The 17634-nt window shown below is 36.9% G+C and overlaps 1 protein-coding gene across 5 annotated transcripts in view; it reads right to left on the bottom strand.

Annotated features, from left to right (window-relative positions):
* Positions 1 to 843: 843 nt before the first annotated feature.
* Positions 844 to 17634, bottom strand: part of Lingo2 (leucine rich repeat and Ig domain containing 2) — a 1212628-nt gene continuing 1195837 nt past the window's right edge. For all 5 annotated transcript variants that reach the window (XM_076935173.1, XM_076935174.1, XM_076935177.1 and 2 more), the window contains one exon: positions 844 to 11404. In XM_076935173.1, coding sequence (XP_076791288.1) covers positions 9549 to 11369 — 1821 coding nt within the window. In that variant the 5' untranslated portion in view covers positions 11370 to 11404 and the 3' untranslated portion in view covers positions 844 to 9548. The remainder of the gene's footprint in view (positions 11405 to 17634) is intronic.

Raw genomic sequence — 17634 nt, 5'->3', positions numbered from 1 at the left:
ATATAAATCAAGGTGGTGGGGCTGGCCCTGTAATCTCTTAGTATTACTTGTTTGTTTTGGGCTCAGTGGGTTAATTCCTAATAGGGTGTTTGAACTGATAGAGTGGGAGGTTTAAGGAAATCTGCTACAGTATTCTGTCTCTGTCACTGTCTCTCTCCTCTCCTCTCCCCTCCTCTTCTCTCCTCTCCACTCTTCTCCTCTTTCTCTCCTTCTTTTCTCTCTCCTCCCCCAACTCATGTGTGTGTTTACAGAAATACTTAACTTTCATGGAAACTTCGTATGTATGTAATGGATGCAAACTATTTGTCTTTTGTACATGCAGCTAATAGCCAATGGCTAAAGGAGTAGATTAGAAATAGTGAACTGCCTCTGTGCTATGGGACTGGCATCTTGATCTCTCCTGGTGAGGAATAATATGCCCAGTGAGGCTGCAGTTAGAGAAAAGTTCACATAAATGTTACTTCTGCCTTGGAGGGATAGCTGGTAAACAGATTTGTCTCCTAATGCGACAATAAATACCTATTCTGCAATTGCACACAAGATTTAGGGTCTTTCTGTCATAGACATGCATTACTTAGTGGCATGTGGTTCAAATTTCAGACTATCACTCCTGAAAAATTCTCATCTTAATTATATTTATTGGTGCTCAAATAAGATAATGACATTCTTCAGGCAGGACATAAACTCTCAGGTACAATGTCTTTTTCCTTATCTTTTCTTGTGAAATGGTACTGAGTAATATTGGTGTGTTTGTGTGTTAATTGCCTTTAAGATATTTAGAATTTTTTTGGCATGTTCTGGTTTATTCTATTCAGAGTATTATGGAAAGAAACAAGGGCTATGTAGTTGTAAGAAGGGACTTTATTATCAATGCAAGGTTTTTGACAACGGTTTATAGCTTTTGTATTGAGTTATTTGTAGCAGTTGATGAAAGGCACTGAGTGGCAAGCCCTTGAAGCTCGTGTTTTTAGGTTTCCACCAGAGGTGGAAATGTGAGGTGAATTAGCCCTCAAGTTCTCACCACTGTATCCTTAATTTTGCTTTGTTACACACTGATCTGCAAGCTCTGTTTTGGGTCTGACAATGAAAAATTAAGAAAAGAGTGTAGGGTCATGGAATAGGCTTATCTACCTTAAAGGAAATAGGTAGGCTCTCATAACTTTTATTTCCACTGTATCATGATACAGAATTAACAAAAACAGAGCAGTATTCTCAGGAGTGAGAACAGAAAGTTAGACAGAGTGAAAACAGAAACACAAACATATGATGACCTTCTAGTTTATAACATAGTACATAACCAGAGAATCCTTAGAAATATGGGGTGAGAAGCCAGTAACAGCACTCAAAAATCTGTTTGGAGTGCATTTTATAATTAGGTTTCATGGCAACATGTCCTGCTCAATGCCTAAGAGCAAGTTCTGAAGCACTGGGTTCATCATATCCTTGATGGTGTTCCCTGGACGAGTCCATTTATGTTGGAAGAGATGTGTGCAGCCCATCCTAAACCATGCTATGGGAATGAGGTTTTGTTTTCATTGTACAAAGTGATACTGTGACAGCTGTGACTACTGTCTGACCAGCTCTGGCAGTCCTGAGAAAAAAACTCTTCAAGGATAAAGAAATCACATGGCAAGCTTTCCCTTTCGAAATGAAAGAATAGCTAACTATGTTTTCTCTTTAGCAACCACAGAATTTTTGCATTTGCAGTGGCCTGGCAGTGAGTCCTAGCTTTATTGTCGTCCTTCAATATGCTATCCTGGACGTCAGAAAATGAGCAACACAGGGTAAACACAATGCCACAGCAGGACAGCTACTGAGCCTGTCTCTGTGAGTCTATTCCTGAAGGTACACTACCAAAGAAGATACTTTTGCCAGTGAGACTGCTCAAGAAGACTTTTCAACATATTCTTTCCTTAACACTAGAAAAAAACTTCTCTCTTTTCACGTTAGCAATATAATTACATACCAGAGTCCTTTTAATCTATTACTTTGTGCATTTTTACTTTACAATATATCTTGGATTATGAAAATCCAGTTGAGCAAAGGCTTAGAAACAAACAGATGATTCTATCGTGTGTATGGCTTGCTGGATGCTTAAGGGTCAAATGATTTTTGACAATTTCATAAGCAATGAAGGACTTATCTTCAGTAAAATATAATATTTTTACAGTAAGGCTGACCATATGTAGATTTCAGTGTCCAGCAGATCATCCCATGACCCCTTAGTAATATTTAAGATTAGAAAACCTGACAGCCTGGCCTCTCTGTGGTCCATAATCATTGCATCAGAAGAAGAATATTCAGTCAGATATACATCTTCCTTCATAGTCGAACAGTCCTCTCTTTGTCTGGTACTAATGATCTTTCCAACAAGCCTTATGTTGCTTGTGAAGTTCCTATAACCTACCTCTCTCAAGAACAAAGTGTTTCCCAAATGATTCAAATTGCTTTTTTAAAAAAATTACATATTTCATTTTAAAAATAATACCAGAACAGATTTAACTGAGATATAATATGCATAAGCCCTTTTCTTCAGCAAACAGAACGCATTTTTCTACTTATTTCATGTTGATAAGTTAACTTATTTATACATGTAAAAAAAATCCCAATGCCCCCATGATAATTACCAGTAATAATAGTTAACAATATACAAATCTACATGACGAGCCTTTTGTCTTTAGCACTAATTTCTTTTAAGAATAAAAACAGCCTTTTAGGCTTCTGGAGAAAAAAAAAAGTTAGGTTCCTGGTTAGTAGTATCCAATCATGGTTCAGTTTCTTGGGTTTTGATAAAAAAATAACATTAAGGGGAAATACAGACATAAATTGTTTCATTTTTATCTTTCCTGTTCAAGCTTACTAACTTTTTAAACAGTTACACTTTACATACTTAAAAAAGCCACCCTCTTCATATACACAAACAAATGACAGTTTTGCCTTTGACTATGAGGCGGGTCATTTTCTACCTTATGAACACAGCATGTGAAGACAAGAACATTGTGTATAAATGGCCCAGGTAGACATGGAGTACCTGATTTTATAGCTGGGGAAGAAAGGAGGGTGTCTCCTTTCAAGTATCCACCACACAGTCTGTATTTTCCCCACAAGTCAGTTCCACTCATCTCGTCACATGGATATGTGCACACAGGTGAGAGTGTGCATGGACATACTGCTGTAAGAAATGGGAAACATTTTCACAAAGCAGGGCTGAATCTTCCATCTCCTTATTACTTCTTGGCATACAGCTTGCAGATTTCTGTCAATGATTTTGCAGTGTAGAATAAGGATGTTAAAGCAATTTCAAATGGGAGGAGTGCATCATTATAAAGAAAGCGAGCATGCAGACGATGTCTGCTCCTTTTGGCCCTTCCGGGTCAGGAACAAAATTTATAGGTCCATTTTCGGCATGGGCAGTTATCTTTTGAACAGTATTGGAATTAAAAAGTAGTTAACCAATGTAAAAAAAACACAGTTGCAGTTTTGTTCTTTACCTAAAGCATTTTAGCATATTACAGGCAGAGCCTTTCTTAAAATGTTAAGTGTTCTCCTGATTATGCCAGTTTGTTTCTTTTTGCTCAGGCTATAAATAAAGTGTTCTATTTATAGGTGGCTTTTTATTAGCCCACCTGCTTCTAGGAGAGGAAGAGAGAGAGAGAGAGAGAGAGAGAGAGAGAGAGAGAGAGAGAGAGAGAGAGAGAGAGAGAGAGAGAGAGACTGAGATTCAACCTCCAGATTGCTGTCAGATTGATACTACATGAATGGGAAGCCTTAACTTCTAAAGTGTTATGTGAGAAAGACTGGAGAGTTCCTCTTTCTTTTTTCTTTGAGGCAATTTTCAGTTGAACAATTACACAAGAATTTCTGACATCTAATGAAAGAAGATTCCTCTCTGGAGAGAGCCTTCATTGATGAGGCACGGCAGTAACTTACAGGTGTCAGTGATGTCAGGCAAGTGTAGAAAGAGCTATTATATCAATTGTGGCCTCCACAAAGGAGACAGGAACATAAGAGATTGTGTAGGCTCTCTGTAGCTTGTAGACTTGTTACCAGTGGTCAACTTCCTAATGAAAATTAAAATATAGTACTGTTGTTTTTCTAGCTTATTATTAGTGCTGCTAAACTTTTACTGTGTCTAATTTGTAAATTACATCTTACCAATAGGTAGGTGAGCATAGGGTAAAATATAGAATGCATAGGACTTGATTCTGGCTGAAATATCACCACTGCTGGCCTAGGGAACCTTGGGATCTAGTCCATTGTAGTAGGGACATCTGCTGCACACATTGCTGCTCCCTCATTTCCATTCTGAATTGTCTAGCAGGGAGTGTGGGAGAAGGGGTACTGAGGCAAAATGGAAGACAGAAGTCTGGAGCTCACGTGAACTTATCTTGGTCAGATTTCTATATTTAGAAAGAGAAGCATCTGTCTACTTTGTGCTTTAAGCCTTCTTGCACATATTTTAAGCATGTCTTTGGTTGTTTTGGTTGTTTCTGTCACCAGGGCTTCATCTTGACCATCTGTTGAGAAGCTGACTGTAGACGAGCAGTTCTAGTCTCCTGCACATTTCTGGAGGAAACGCACAGCTACATTTACTGCTTTCTAAGTGGACAAGGTCATTTCATATTAAAAAATTATACCATGCACTGTTTACTTATGTCATCATTTCTTAGCTAACTGTGTAAGCATAGATTTAGGCCCCATGTTCCAACTAAGTCAAAGACCACAGCAAATAAGCACTCATCTCTCTTCTCTATGACCTGTGTTGGGAGGAGTTCCCAATAATCATAGTTTTTCTGGCTCACATGTGAGGAGGCTTTCATGGGAATGACTTTTGAAGGTAGAAAGGGAAAGAGATCCATATTGAGTGTTTGCTAGGTACACCTTCTGTCCCCTATCCAAATAAAAAACTTAAACGCCAATGCCAAATGATATTTTTATTGCCCAACCTTTTCTATAAAGGCAGATAACTTAAAAAATTTCATCAAAAACAATCATGGGTATTAGACCAAAGAGATTAAATAGAGGAAGGTCAATGGAAATAACTGGTCCTCTGATATATTATTCTACAAGGAAATGCTCATTTTAGTAATAAAAATGATACATCTTTACTCTAAATAGCAAATAGAATGAATGGCTTTGTTCTCAAAGGATTGCTGTTGTTTTGCTTTGTTTTTATTTTTGTTGTTGTTGTTTTAACTTGGTTCACACCTCTCAGAATCCACGTGCAACCCCATGTGCATGACAGATGGCCAGAACTCAGAGAAGAAGCTAAAAAGCTATGAAATTTTAAACAGGAGCACAATCACCGATTCTTCTTCAGTCGGGAGAGAACTATAAAAATGAGCAATAAAGGAAATAGAATTTAAATAGATCCCATGTCTCCCTCCAGCCTTTCTTTAAATTCTTGATGTCTTTTCTGTCAGGTCTGAGTTTTCTCGGTTGAAAATGATCTATTTTTTTCTTTTCTACCGAGCCTCAAGACACATTCTGTGTTGTTTCACAGTTCTGTGCACAGCCCCTGAAGATAAAAGAAATGCTTTGACAGAGAGATGAAGAAAGACCCTGTAAGTAAAAGTTAATTTACACGGGGCTCTATGCAATTTTACTTCTCTAGGATCACACCCTCTCTTTTTTTGTGCCTCTCATACTGAAAATATCTGTTCCTGCTGCAGGAATGGAATGTGACATAAGCCAGGCTTCAGTGGAGATGAGATTTAAATAATCCCTTTTAAGAGCCATAGAGGAGTGTGACCCTTGAACTTCTGATGTGAACTAAGAACAAATTCTCTGACAGAACACCGAGAAAAGAACAAATTCTGAATGTGTGCACTGTAAGAGAGCTGTTGTTGATAAGCAAAATCACCAAGAAGGCTGACCAAGCCCAGTTTTCACAAATTTCCCTGTGAACGTGGAGGCTTAGCAATTTCTGTATTGTATGTTCAGAATTTGAAAATACTTGAAAAGCACATGATCACAGATGCTGTGGAAATGAAAAGAGGTTGGAAAAGAAAATAAGACAAGGATTTCTGCAAAGGAGAATCTGCTTACCAGCACACCAAACTTGTATTGTTTGGCTAAGTTAGTTATCTTTTTCTAGGAATTTGTTTACCAACATTCAGGTTGATGAATAAACTTAGACGGTTAGGGTTCTGGCCAGGAGATTCTCTTATATGTAATGCTAGAAAGAGTAAGTGTTTCTTTGGAACTGCTTACTAACATACGGACCGCTGGTCAACTTAGAACAACATACTGAGTCAAATAGCTGTGTTGCTTCATAGGACACATTAAGGACCACTCGTCAAAGATGGAACCCAGAGACAGAGTGTCTAAAGGGACAAGTGGTCCAGAACACTGTTCTGAGTAGTTATTTTTTACAATGGTCTTGCTTAATCTAACAGAGAAGTGACCGTAAAGAAAAGTTCATGTAACCCTCTTGTAAAACTGTACAGAAAAGCTCAAGCGCTGATGTCAGTGGAATTCCAGAGCTTTGCAAATCTCAATGATTAGTACCAATAATGAGAAAATGGGAAGCTAGATGCTCAATAAACCTTTTAGTACACTGCTTTATGCAAGAAGTTGCCAATTCCCCTGGGAAAATCTGGTGAATATGCTTTCACGGTCTGAATTGTTATTACAACAACAATAATTGTACTCTTACAAAAAATGTCGGGTTAAGAACATTCTGGAGGGGCACTGTTCTAAAACTCACCACTTGAGAGTTATATCAAACTCCACTTTGGGGAGATGCTAAAAGTTATGTAGGAAAAGTGGTACTTCATGCTTACATGTAAGAAAAATCCCAGAGTGAAATATATTAAAAATGGGACTTTACAAAATGTTTATTAGAATTATATAGATTTATTTAAATTTGTAAGTGAGGGCTATAGAATGCACCATTTTTAAAAATTTATTAGTTAGAGGGTTTTCATTTTGGAAGGTTGTTTAGCAGTATCTTAAGTATTTTATGTGTCAGAGTATAAATCCCCAGGAGAATGGAATCACTCTTTTTTTTTTTTGTCAGAATAAATATACAAACCTTTAAAATCTTTGAATTAAATATTTCATCTTTTAACTTAAATCCAATTCTATTTTCCTTAGGATAATTTAGTCAACTTTTATGATTTTTGACAGAAAATAGTGGAATAACAAAACCCCTTTTTAGATCAATAGTTCATCTCTCTGTTTCTGTCTCTGTCTCCTCACACACACAAACACACACACACAATTTGTCCAGCACACACCTTTTAATGTGTTTCAAAATTAAAAGGAAGTAGATTGTCTTTCATAAGACTACCTTTCAACTTAAACTTTCTTCATTGTAAGAACATAGCATTTAATTTTTTCAAGAGTTGAAATTGTGATATAATTTAGCTTAGGTTGATACAAATTGTTAGAAAATAATTAGTCTGTAAATGAAAATTAACCTTGTAAAATGGTTTTTGATGATTATCAAGATAATGAAATGAAACCTAACTCAAGTTGTCAATTTTTCAATCTCTCTCTCTCTCTCTCTCTCTCTCTCTCTCTCTCTCTCTCTCTCTCTCTCTCTCACACACACACACACACACACACACACACACACACACACGCATGCAAATCCACAACTCAGTTCCTACCCCCTGGTAAAGGAAAAGTGGGTTTAGATGTATTGCCACCCAGTTTGCAAAACAATCTGCGAAACTTTTAGAAATAAAAGCCAATTTAATAGTATTAAAATTCTTCATATTTTAAAATATTTTATGAAGTTAGGCTTTTGAGGGTCAGACCCACAATAGTAAAAGGAAGAAATCCCAGAATCCTTCTACGTGTCTTACAACGTAACCTAAAGCAGACTTTCCTCAAGATCTTCCTCCAATGTGAAAAATGCAGAAACTTTGTTTATATTGATTAAATACATGTCATTTCAGGAATATAGTATGCATCCAATATTTTTCAGGCCATATAGATATATGCTTGAAAGGTTATCCAGGACTCAGCCAGATGGAATTATGCTTCCTTAAACCAGGTCACTTATGATAATAATGCTATTTTCTTTCTTTCTTTTCTTTTTTCTGTTTTTGTTTTGGAGTTGTAACATTAATACCAGCTTAATTAGGCAAATATGCTTAGGTCAAGAGGGTAAAAGAATCGGCACAGCATGACATATTTGTAGAACTATAAGCTTAGCTCTTCCTCAGTGAAGGAACAGAACACTGTTTTTTAGATCTATGTTCGTTTTTCTTTCGCTACTTCACACAAAAACGTATTCCTCGTATCTATGTAGTGTAGTTGTCAATATGAAACTAAAAACCTTGATCAGGAAGTAGGAAAATCTCCTGAAGTTGCCTAATTGTGGTCCTACTATGTATACAGTACTTGGATAGAAGTTGGGACGTCATGTGCTGTGTGTTCCCTTTGATTCGTAGCCAACTGACAGGCAGCTACCTCATCTGAAAGAGATCACTGGCTGAACCCCTGTTGTGATGTGCTTGTCTCATACTACTTCCTATTGACTTCTGAAACCTCCTTCTTCAGAGAGCTTGTAGACAATGGAATTATTGATATTAGCTATTGGTGAATATTGCCAAGTAACTCTGTATAGTCAAATTCTTTTTCATTGGTCTTTAACCCATTAGCAGTGACTGGCAAAAGTAAAACTAAGCTGTAGCTACATGGATTACTTTTATGAGTGACACCTACCTTGCATTCTACAGGTACATCTAGTGACGTACCACCTTCTGGAGAAACCAAGGGCTTCTGTTACAGTAAACTGGTCCAGGTTGGTAGTGTACGTATAAAAAATATTCCATTCTGTATCAAAACTAGGCACATGCCTTTATTTATAGTAACAGAAGTTAACAGAGTAGAGCAGTTTTGACTTGGGTCTTCTTTCTTGGCATCCTACACCAGACATACACATCTCAACACATCTCTGCCTATTATTCCAGGGATCTATTCTCAGGTTTATCTGTGGGTAAAAGGAAGGTGAGACCACACTTGGATCTATACTGGTGAGTAACTAAAAGCACAACCTCTCATTCATATTGCTTTAAAACATATACAGCATATATGTTTCAAAAAAGAATATATTGATCTCTTTTTGGTGCTGAACCAACAGTATTGTATGATGCAAGGATTTAACAACTGATAATAAATACAAATTTTACTGTAGAGTATGTTTTAGACAAATGTGTCTTTTTAATATGTAAATCCTACACTGTAGGTTGTTCTTTTTAATTTTTTTTTTCTTTTAGTTTTGCAGTGGTAGAAAATATTGGATTATTGTCCATCAGCATGAGCCAAAGGTTCAGGTTCATTACTGAGATCCCCAGAATGCCAGTATTTGCAATGCAAACAATTAGTATCCCACTGTGTGAAGGGCTCTGACACATGCCTGCCTGCCTCTAATCAGCCAGTCTCCATGAGAAGTCTTTCTGCTTCCATGGACCCTGCTTTGACACAGGGGCAGCTGCATGAAGCTGCCTGATAACCTTGTGTTCGATTCACTATACCAGAATGTCTTACTCATGACCAACAGTAACACAGAGACAGTAGTGTGTGATGGGCCCTTATATCATTTTCATGTTGAACCTCCTGGGTCCAGCCACCTCCCCTTCCACAACAGCACCATTGTTTTTTCGGGGAACATACTCAAGGTCAATGCTGTTTTTATGCTTGCCTTTTCCTCGGCTCCACACAAAAAGAAGGAGAAAACAAAATAAAACCACTCCCAGGAATGTGAAACAGCCCATGGCTGTAGATACCAGTATTGTTTTCAGGTCCAGGGAGAAAGTATTGGCATTAGTGCCGTTGGAAACGGTGTCGTTGGAGTCAGTCATGTACATAGGGGTCCTGTTTGCGTAAAGGAAGCGGTCTGAAGTGAATCCCTTCACAGTGAGAGATGCTGTGAAGGTGTCGTTCCCAGCAGCATTGCTAGCGATGCAAACATACACCCCACTGTCTTGATCCTGGGCGAAACGGATTTCCAAGGTGCCATCACCCAACACAGTGGCCCTTCCATTGGATTTGGTGGTGATAAACCGCCTTCGAGGTGTCACCCAGGAAATTATGGGCTGTGGGTCTCCATCAGCATTGCACTCCAGCTGGACCGTCTGTCCTTCGTCCACGAGTAGATGCTGTAACTTCTTTTCACGGATTTTGGGTTTTTTGCAGGTAAAGTAAAAAGAAAGAGCAGTGCTATGGAAATCTTTAAATGACCTCTCACGGATGGTGTCTGGCCCGGCGCACATGGGCTGTTGGCCCCCAAACTGCAGGGTGGGTTGTCGCTGCAGGAGCCAAAGGAGTCGGCAGTCGCAGGCTAGTGGGTTGTTGTTAATGCTCAGGACCTCCAAAGCCCTAGGGGAAGAGAAGACGTTCTCTTCCAGTGTTTCCAGTAGGTTCTGAGATACATTGAGCACACGGAGGAAACGGAGCCCTTGGAAGGAGTGAGGCTCAATAGTACGGAGCTGAGCCCCCACTATATGAAGCTCCTGTAGGCGGATCAGGTCAGAGAACATGCCTGCTTCAATAGTGCTGATGGGATTGTAGGAGAGGTTAAGGTGGGTCAGGTATACAAGGTGTTTAAAGGCGAGGAAGGGGACAGTGGACAGGTTCGTGTTAGTGATTGAAAGGGATGTGAGGTTGAGACCATAGAGGCTATTGGCTGGCATTATATCTAACAAAGGCCAATAGTCGATCTCTAGGTTTTTCAGGTGGAACAATCTTTTAAAGGCATACACAGGCATATTGTTGATATTGAGATGCTTCAGATGCAGGGTGATGAGGCTGCGGAGATGGGAAAGGGCTTCTGTTGGTACCGCTGTCAAGTTGCACTTCTCCAGGGTGAGCTGCTCCAAACTAAGTAGTCCACTGAAGGCCCTGTGTGATATATAAACCAAATCATTATCCCCCACCTCTAGAGACTTCAGGTTATGCAGATCCTGGAACATGTAGTCCAGCAAAATGACAATCTTATTCTCACTAATGTCAAGCTTGGTGAGGTTGGACAGTCCTGTGAATACTCCTAAAGGGACCAACTTAAGGCGATTGCCTTTTAGGCGGAGGGAACGCAGGTTAAAGAGATTGTTAAATGCCCCGGGCTCCACATTGGCAATGATGTTGTCGCTCAAGTCTATCTCCTCCAACAGAGGATATGAGATGAATTCTTCGGGGTTTATGCTCTTTAGTCGATTTTTGCTCAGGTCCAAGATTTTGGTCTCAATGGGAATGCCTTCTGGGATCGCGAGCAAGCGTCTTCTGTGGCAGCTAACAGATTTGTTCTGGGCGGAGCACTCACAGCGAGCAGGACAGCCAATGGTGGATCCCATGAAGAGTAACACCATAGCCAGACCCAGGAATGGCTGCCAGCATGGTATAGCCGTGTGAAGCATGACTCCACTTCTTAGTCTACACCTTGGTTATGGGCCTGCATGGTTGGGAAAAGAGAAGGTGAAAAAGACCCGTTAGGACAAAGACAGGGGCATAATTAAAAAAACAAGTTATAGCACAAAGGTACGGACGGGATTTGGTTGCAACCAGAGCTGGGACTGTACACAAAAGGTTCACATATTATCTACATTATCTTGGGCAAGTTATTTCATCTCTGTACTTAGGTACAAATGATTATTAAGTGGGAATAATGAAGGCGGAGAATTAAAAAAAAAAAAAAAAGAAAGAAAGAAGAAGGAAAGGACATGGCAGCTCCTAGGTATGGTGGAGGTTTATTGTAGATAAAATGGGAGCATAGTCAAAGACAGGGACCTGCCAGAGTCCAGAGTGGCTACATAAGCCATATGGGGGAGGGGGACGGAGAGCGGAGAGCAGCTTTGGACCAAGAGCAATAGCCTGGGACAAAAGCCAAGAAAGTAGAAGAAAGGGCCAAGTAACCAAAATGGCTGGACTATCTAGGGATGGGCAGCTAGGAGAATGCAGTCCGGCCCCTGGTTTGGAAAACTTTAGGTTAGCGGGTGGAGTATGCCAGCCAGAAGGATCCTATGATCCTATGACAGGTATGGATTAAAGAATGCAGGGAGAACCTTGCAGCCAGCCTCTTCTTTGATATGTTAATTGGCACCTCAGCCATTTGTTCTGTTTTTCAAACTTAACAGATGGTAACTATCAGAACTTGCAAGATGTCCAACTCAAGATTGGAAAAGTAGAAAGAGGAGTTTAGCGTCTGACATAGACTAAGAAAACAGCATATATTTCACACACAATCGAATTTTGAAAATTCAAAGCAAAGAAACAGGGGTCAGTGGTTAATTCTGGTGAATGAACATCTGCCTGTCTACTGTTAGGGAGACCATCCTCTATTATAGATGGGGGCAGTTAAAGTTGCAGCAACAGGCCTCGCGTCTTATATTCAAACCTATGGCAAACACGTATGTTCAAACACGTATGGCAGAGTGTTGAGAGCTTTTCCCTCATGTGTATATTGTATTAAAAATAGCTTTTTAATTTTAAGGCAATTCTCTGTCAGAATTCAGTAAGTTTGGCTGAGGAAACTTTCTTATTTGAGGTAGGCATTGCCCACTTTACCTTCCCGCCATTGTGCTCCATACGGGAACGACACAGGCTTGAGTTCCCGCCATTGTGCTCCATACGGGAATGACACAGGCTTGAGAAACCACGGTGACTACAGTAAATGCTGCTCTCTCTCTCTTTTTATTCTTTTCAGAAGAAATTATGTTATCTTATCCATATGCCTGTCACTAAAGCTACACATAGAAGTCTCTGATATATACATACTATAAAGTAATGATCATGAAAGCTATGGAGCACACAAAAATAAATGATGCGTCAAAAAGATGAATCTCAAAGACATGACGTTAGAGGAGAGCTTCTGGGACTTCAGACATTCAAGGGTGGCTCAAAGAAGCTACAATGATTTAAGAGAGAATAAGTTGGGAAACAAGTGCATTCATATGTTGTCATTCATTGGGCCGTGCACTTTACATACCACAGGCTATGTCTATGCCTAGAAATCCACAAAAAGCAATAGAATTGACAAAACTGTACCAATCGACAGGAAGATGAACACACGAAGCAATCAGGCCATCATCATTATGTATTTGAATATCAAAGTTAATTTTGAGCCATAGGCAATAGAAAAATCGATAAGGATTTCTCGTTCACAGTTTTTAAAGCTGAAATTTAAAATCATCAAGATGGATAATTTTTGAAGTCGATTATACAGCACAGGACTGCCGGGTCTTGACTCAATGAGAGAAGATGAACCTAACCCTCAAGAGACTTGAGGCCCTGGGGAGTAGGGAGGTCTGATGGGGTGGGGATGGGGGTTGGGACATACTCTTAGAGACTGGGGTGGGGGGCAGAGGAGGGGGAGGTATGGGATGTGGAACAGTCAGAGGGGGACCAGGAGGGGGAAAAGACTGGACTGTAAAACAAAGATTAAAGAATTTAAAAAAATGCTGCTCTTATTACTTTAGCTTAGGATGCAGCTGTAAGAAAATAGAAGTTTTATGACAAACAGTAAGAAAAATTAGCATGTCTCAAAATAAATACTTTTTATGTTGTGAAACTTATTTCAGTCAACAGCATTGCCGAATAATATAAATTTCTTTGAATAAACTTGACAAGCCATTTTCAGAACTACTTTCACAACTATTATTGATCAGTCCGAATTCAACTTACTGAATAGATGAACTGCATTTAGATAAAAGAGCAACTGTTATAAACATACTCTCAATAAGACACATTACAAAGGTGTTTTTGAAATTCAAACATAATTCTAAGGTTAAAATAATTGAAGCGGTATATATAGATAACAAGTAAACTTCAATTGATTTTTAGTGGAGTGTAATAATTGATATTAGTTCTATGTATTTCTTACATTTTAGTTCTTTTTTTTGATTTCTCTGTTAAAGGGGAAATTTAGAACTCTGTAAATGTCAGAGCTCAGTTATACTATTATATAGCTATATGGGAAATACCATGTCAGTAATGCACTGCAAAATTATGTTTTCAAGATAAACACACATGATAAAACAATTAGAAGCATTAAAACTAAAAGTAATAATATCAGTACTATATAAAGATTTGAGATTATAATGAGACACTGTGATATTGATATAAAATATGAAAGCTAGGCAAGGAATTATTTTGAAATCTACTTGAGAATGAGAATCATTTTATATTGTTGATATTTAAGATGCAGTGAGGAAGATTATAAGTAATTGGAAATATATACCTAGAAGAAAATTCAATTTAATATTACAGTTGAGAAATATTTTTATGAATCACATTAGAAACAGGGAATGAAAAAGATAATTATATTTCATAAATTTGCAATATATTGCTATAGCAGACAAACACACACATACACACACACACACACATACACACACACACACACACACACACACACGAAACTTCTTATCTGGAGAACATATTTTAAACTCATATGAGAGCGTATGGGTTGACCATGGCACTAAATGAACAGGTGTTGTTTATTAGAAATAAAGGCAAATGCCAACAAAGAATTATGCAGCAAAGGTAACAAAATCTGAATATAATCCATAAATACAAAGGCAATTGATTTCAACAGTAGATAAAAAATGAAAATTGCTTAGTATTATACCTATGTCAGATTTTGCTTTTAGGTTAAGACAATTTGGTAATCAGTTTTACCGCAGAGCTATAAAGTTTAGGAATAAATTAGTATTCACATACTAATTTCAGAAGTATAAACTGGAAATTTAAATAAAAATGAGGTTAACTGTTACATTTCAAACTTAAATATATATACATTTAACATGCGCACTCTTTTGACCCATATTGTCTATATCCAGAAATGCATCTTTTTGAAATAATTAAATATATATGTGTGGGTGTGTGTTTCTACACACATACTACTGGCTTGTCTGTAATAGAGGAAAAATAGAAATGTGTAACAGAATGAGCTAAGTTACATAAAGTATCATTCAGTCACACGATAAAATACCAAGCAACCAATACTCTATAAAACCGAGTTGAAATTATTCATGTGGAACCATGAAGCAATGCATTTGTGATTATAAACAATACATAAAAATGGGTCATAAATACAAATCTTTCCTCCAAATAATTGTACTATAGGGTGTTCCCAGTCATAGCATATCATGTTCTACAGCTCAGGTATTGTCTTTTATATTTTTCTATTCCAGTGGATATGTAATTGTATTTCCATGTGTTCTCATAACAAAAATCTGTTGACCATTTATAAAATTCTTTGACATATTTTATTTGAATATTGAAATATTTTGCCCACTTTTAGTTGGGTTGTATTTAATAATTTAGATGTAAAAACTACCTACATATTTTAGATATCTTCAATGGTTTTTAGATAGTCTTTAATATTAGATATATGTATTGTATATATTTTCTGTATTTCTCTGGTTTGCCTTTCAATATCTTATTGGTATCATCTAAAGAACAGGATTTAGGATCTCAGTAAATTAATTTTGCCTTTTTGCCTTTTATGGTTTATACTTTGCATTCTACCTAAGCTCTCTGTCTATCCCACTGTCATGAGAATTTCCCTCTGTATGTTTCTCTAGACATTTACTTTGATCTTTTACTCTTAGGTTTATCATTCATTTCTATTTTACTTTTTGTATGTTATGGGGCAAATATCTAGGTATCTGAAGACACCTGAAGCTTTCCAGTCTGAGTATCACTTTTAATACACACTTGCTTTATGTTCTGAATGGCCTTGTGGCACTGTCAAAAGTCATCTGACGAATATGTACATATGCATTTTCAGAGTGCATTCTATTTTATGGAGTTGTTTATCCATTCAGTAAAACCACTATTTATAGTTACTATTCATAATAACCTCTGAATATTGAAAATGTCAATCCCATTTTTTAAAAATCTTCTTTCAAAGAATCCTGTAGCTCTTTTAGATATATGAAACTACATATATCCACACCAGTTTGATAACTGGTTAAGAATATCTGGCCAGATAATATAATTGTGCTGACTGTAGATGAATTTGTAAAAGGTTAGTAGTGTAATAACACTGAGCTTTCTAATCTAAGATAATATTCTCTTTGTTTATCTAGAACTTTTCACTTCTTTTGACAAATGCTTTAATATCCATAACTAGTGTATTAACTTTTTAAAGTTTATCATCTATACTTGATTGTATCTTTTTTCACCCAGTCAATATGATGGACTTTAATTTTGAATGTTTATAAATGGTTTTCATTAGGGTGAGCAAGATCACTGCTTTGATAACAAAACTATATTTTAATGTAAGCATTGAATTTTGAAAAGTGCTTTTCTGTATCTATGGAGATAATCTTATTGATCTTTTTTATTATTGTTTAACATGATAAATAATATTAATTAGAATTGAATGTTAAGAATATACTTATAGGTTATACCTTTCTGCATAATTAAAAATATGTTGTAAAATATATTTAAAAATTTTGCTTGATTTCTGTTGCTAATACTTGGCTAATGATTTTTCTATTATGAGAATTCCTTACTTTTAGTTTCGTTATCATATATTTACATAACTGTAGTATGAGAATAACATATAAAGCTTCACCAAGTCATTTGGAAAATATTTCTAAATTTGGAAAAATTTCTAAAATATTTGAGAGAAATTATCAGTGAGACGAATAGTCTAGAACTTTCTTTCTGGTAATGGTTGGAAGATTGAAGTCAGATCTTTAGAGAATTTATATTTTCTATTTCTTTTGGTGTCAGTTTTAGCCAACATTTCATCATGGAATTTTTCTATTTTTGTCTATATATCAAATTTATTTGTCTAAGGTTTTTATAAAGTTACATTATCCCTCTAATGTCAGAAAGACCTATATAAGTCATGTCTGTAATTTTGGTTGGTATAAAACAACTTTTTTGATAGTCTATAAGGTTGTCAATATCATTGAACTTTCTAAGAAACAGTTATTACTTATACTGATTTTTTTCTGTTTGATGTCATTTTGTCTTATTAATCATTTTTCTTAATCTTTGTGTTTCTGAGTTTTAGTTTACTTTGCACAAATTTGTTCCCTTGAATTTTTTTTATCTTCCTGAAGTTTAGACCTAACTCAAAGATTGGGGACTTTTAAATATATACAATATATTTATATTTTATAATATAATATAAATAATATTCTAGCAACACAGACTATTCCCATGTTTCTCTTTAGTAGCCAAAGCCAAACCAAACCAAACCAAACCAAGCCAAACCAAACCAAACCAAACCAAACCAAACCAAAGCAAAACAAAACAAAACAAAACAAAACAAAACAAAACAAAACAAAACAAAACAAAACAAAAAAACCAAAAACAAAACCCCAAACCATTCCAAACCAAACCAAACTGAAAAACAAAATAAAACAGAAAGTTAGAGGATAAGTTTTTGTTTTTTGGGTGTGTGTGTATGTGTATTTTGTTGTTGGCTTGCCAATAATTAACTTGGTATGTCTTCATATGCTTCTATTTCTGTGTGTGTCTTATATTGGTCTGCCTGCCTGCCTGCCTGCCTGCCTGCCTGCCTGTCCTCCCCTCCTTTTCTCCCTCCCTCGTATTTCCCTCCCTCTGTCCATCTGTCTATTACTCAGTAACTATTTTGTATCCAGTAGTGATTGATGTGTCTTTACATTTAGGGGTAGATTAGTCTCTAATAGTCACTATAAT

The sequence above is a fragment of the Arvicanthis niloticus genome, chromosome 5, assembly GCF_011762505.2.
Source record: "Arvicanthis niloticus isolate mArvNil1 chromosome 5, mArvNil1.pat.X, whole genome shotgun sequence".
Lineage (NCBI taxonomy): Eukaryota > Metazoa > Chordata > Mammalia > Rodentia > Muridae > Arvicanthis > Arvicanthis niloticus.
The sequence above is the reverse complement of the archived record's forward strand: the minus strand, read 5'-3'. Positions and strand labels throughout refer to the sequence as shown.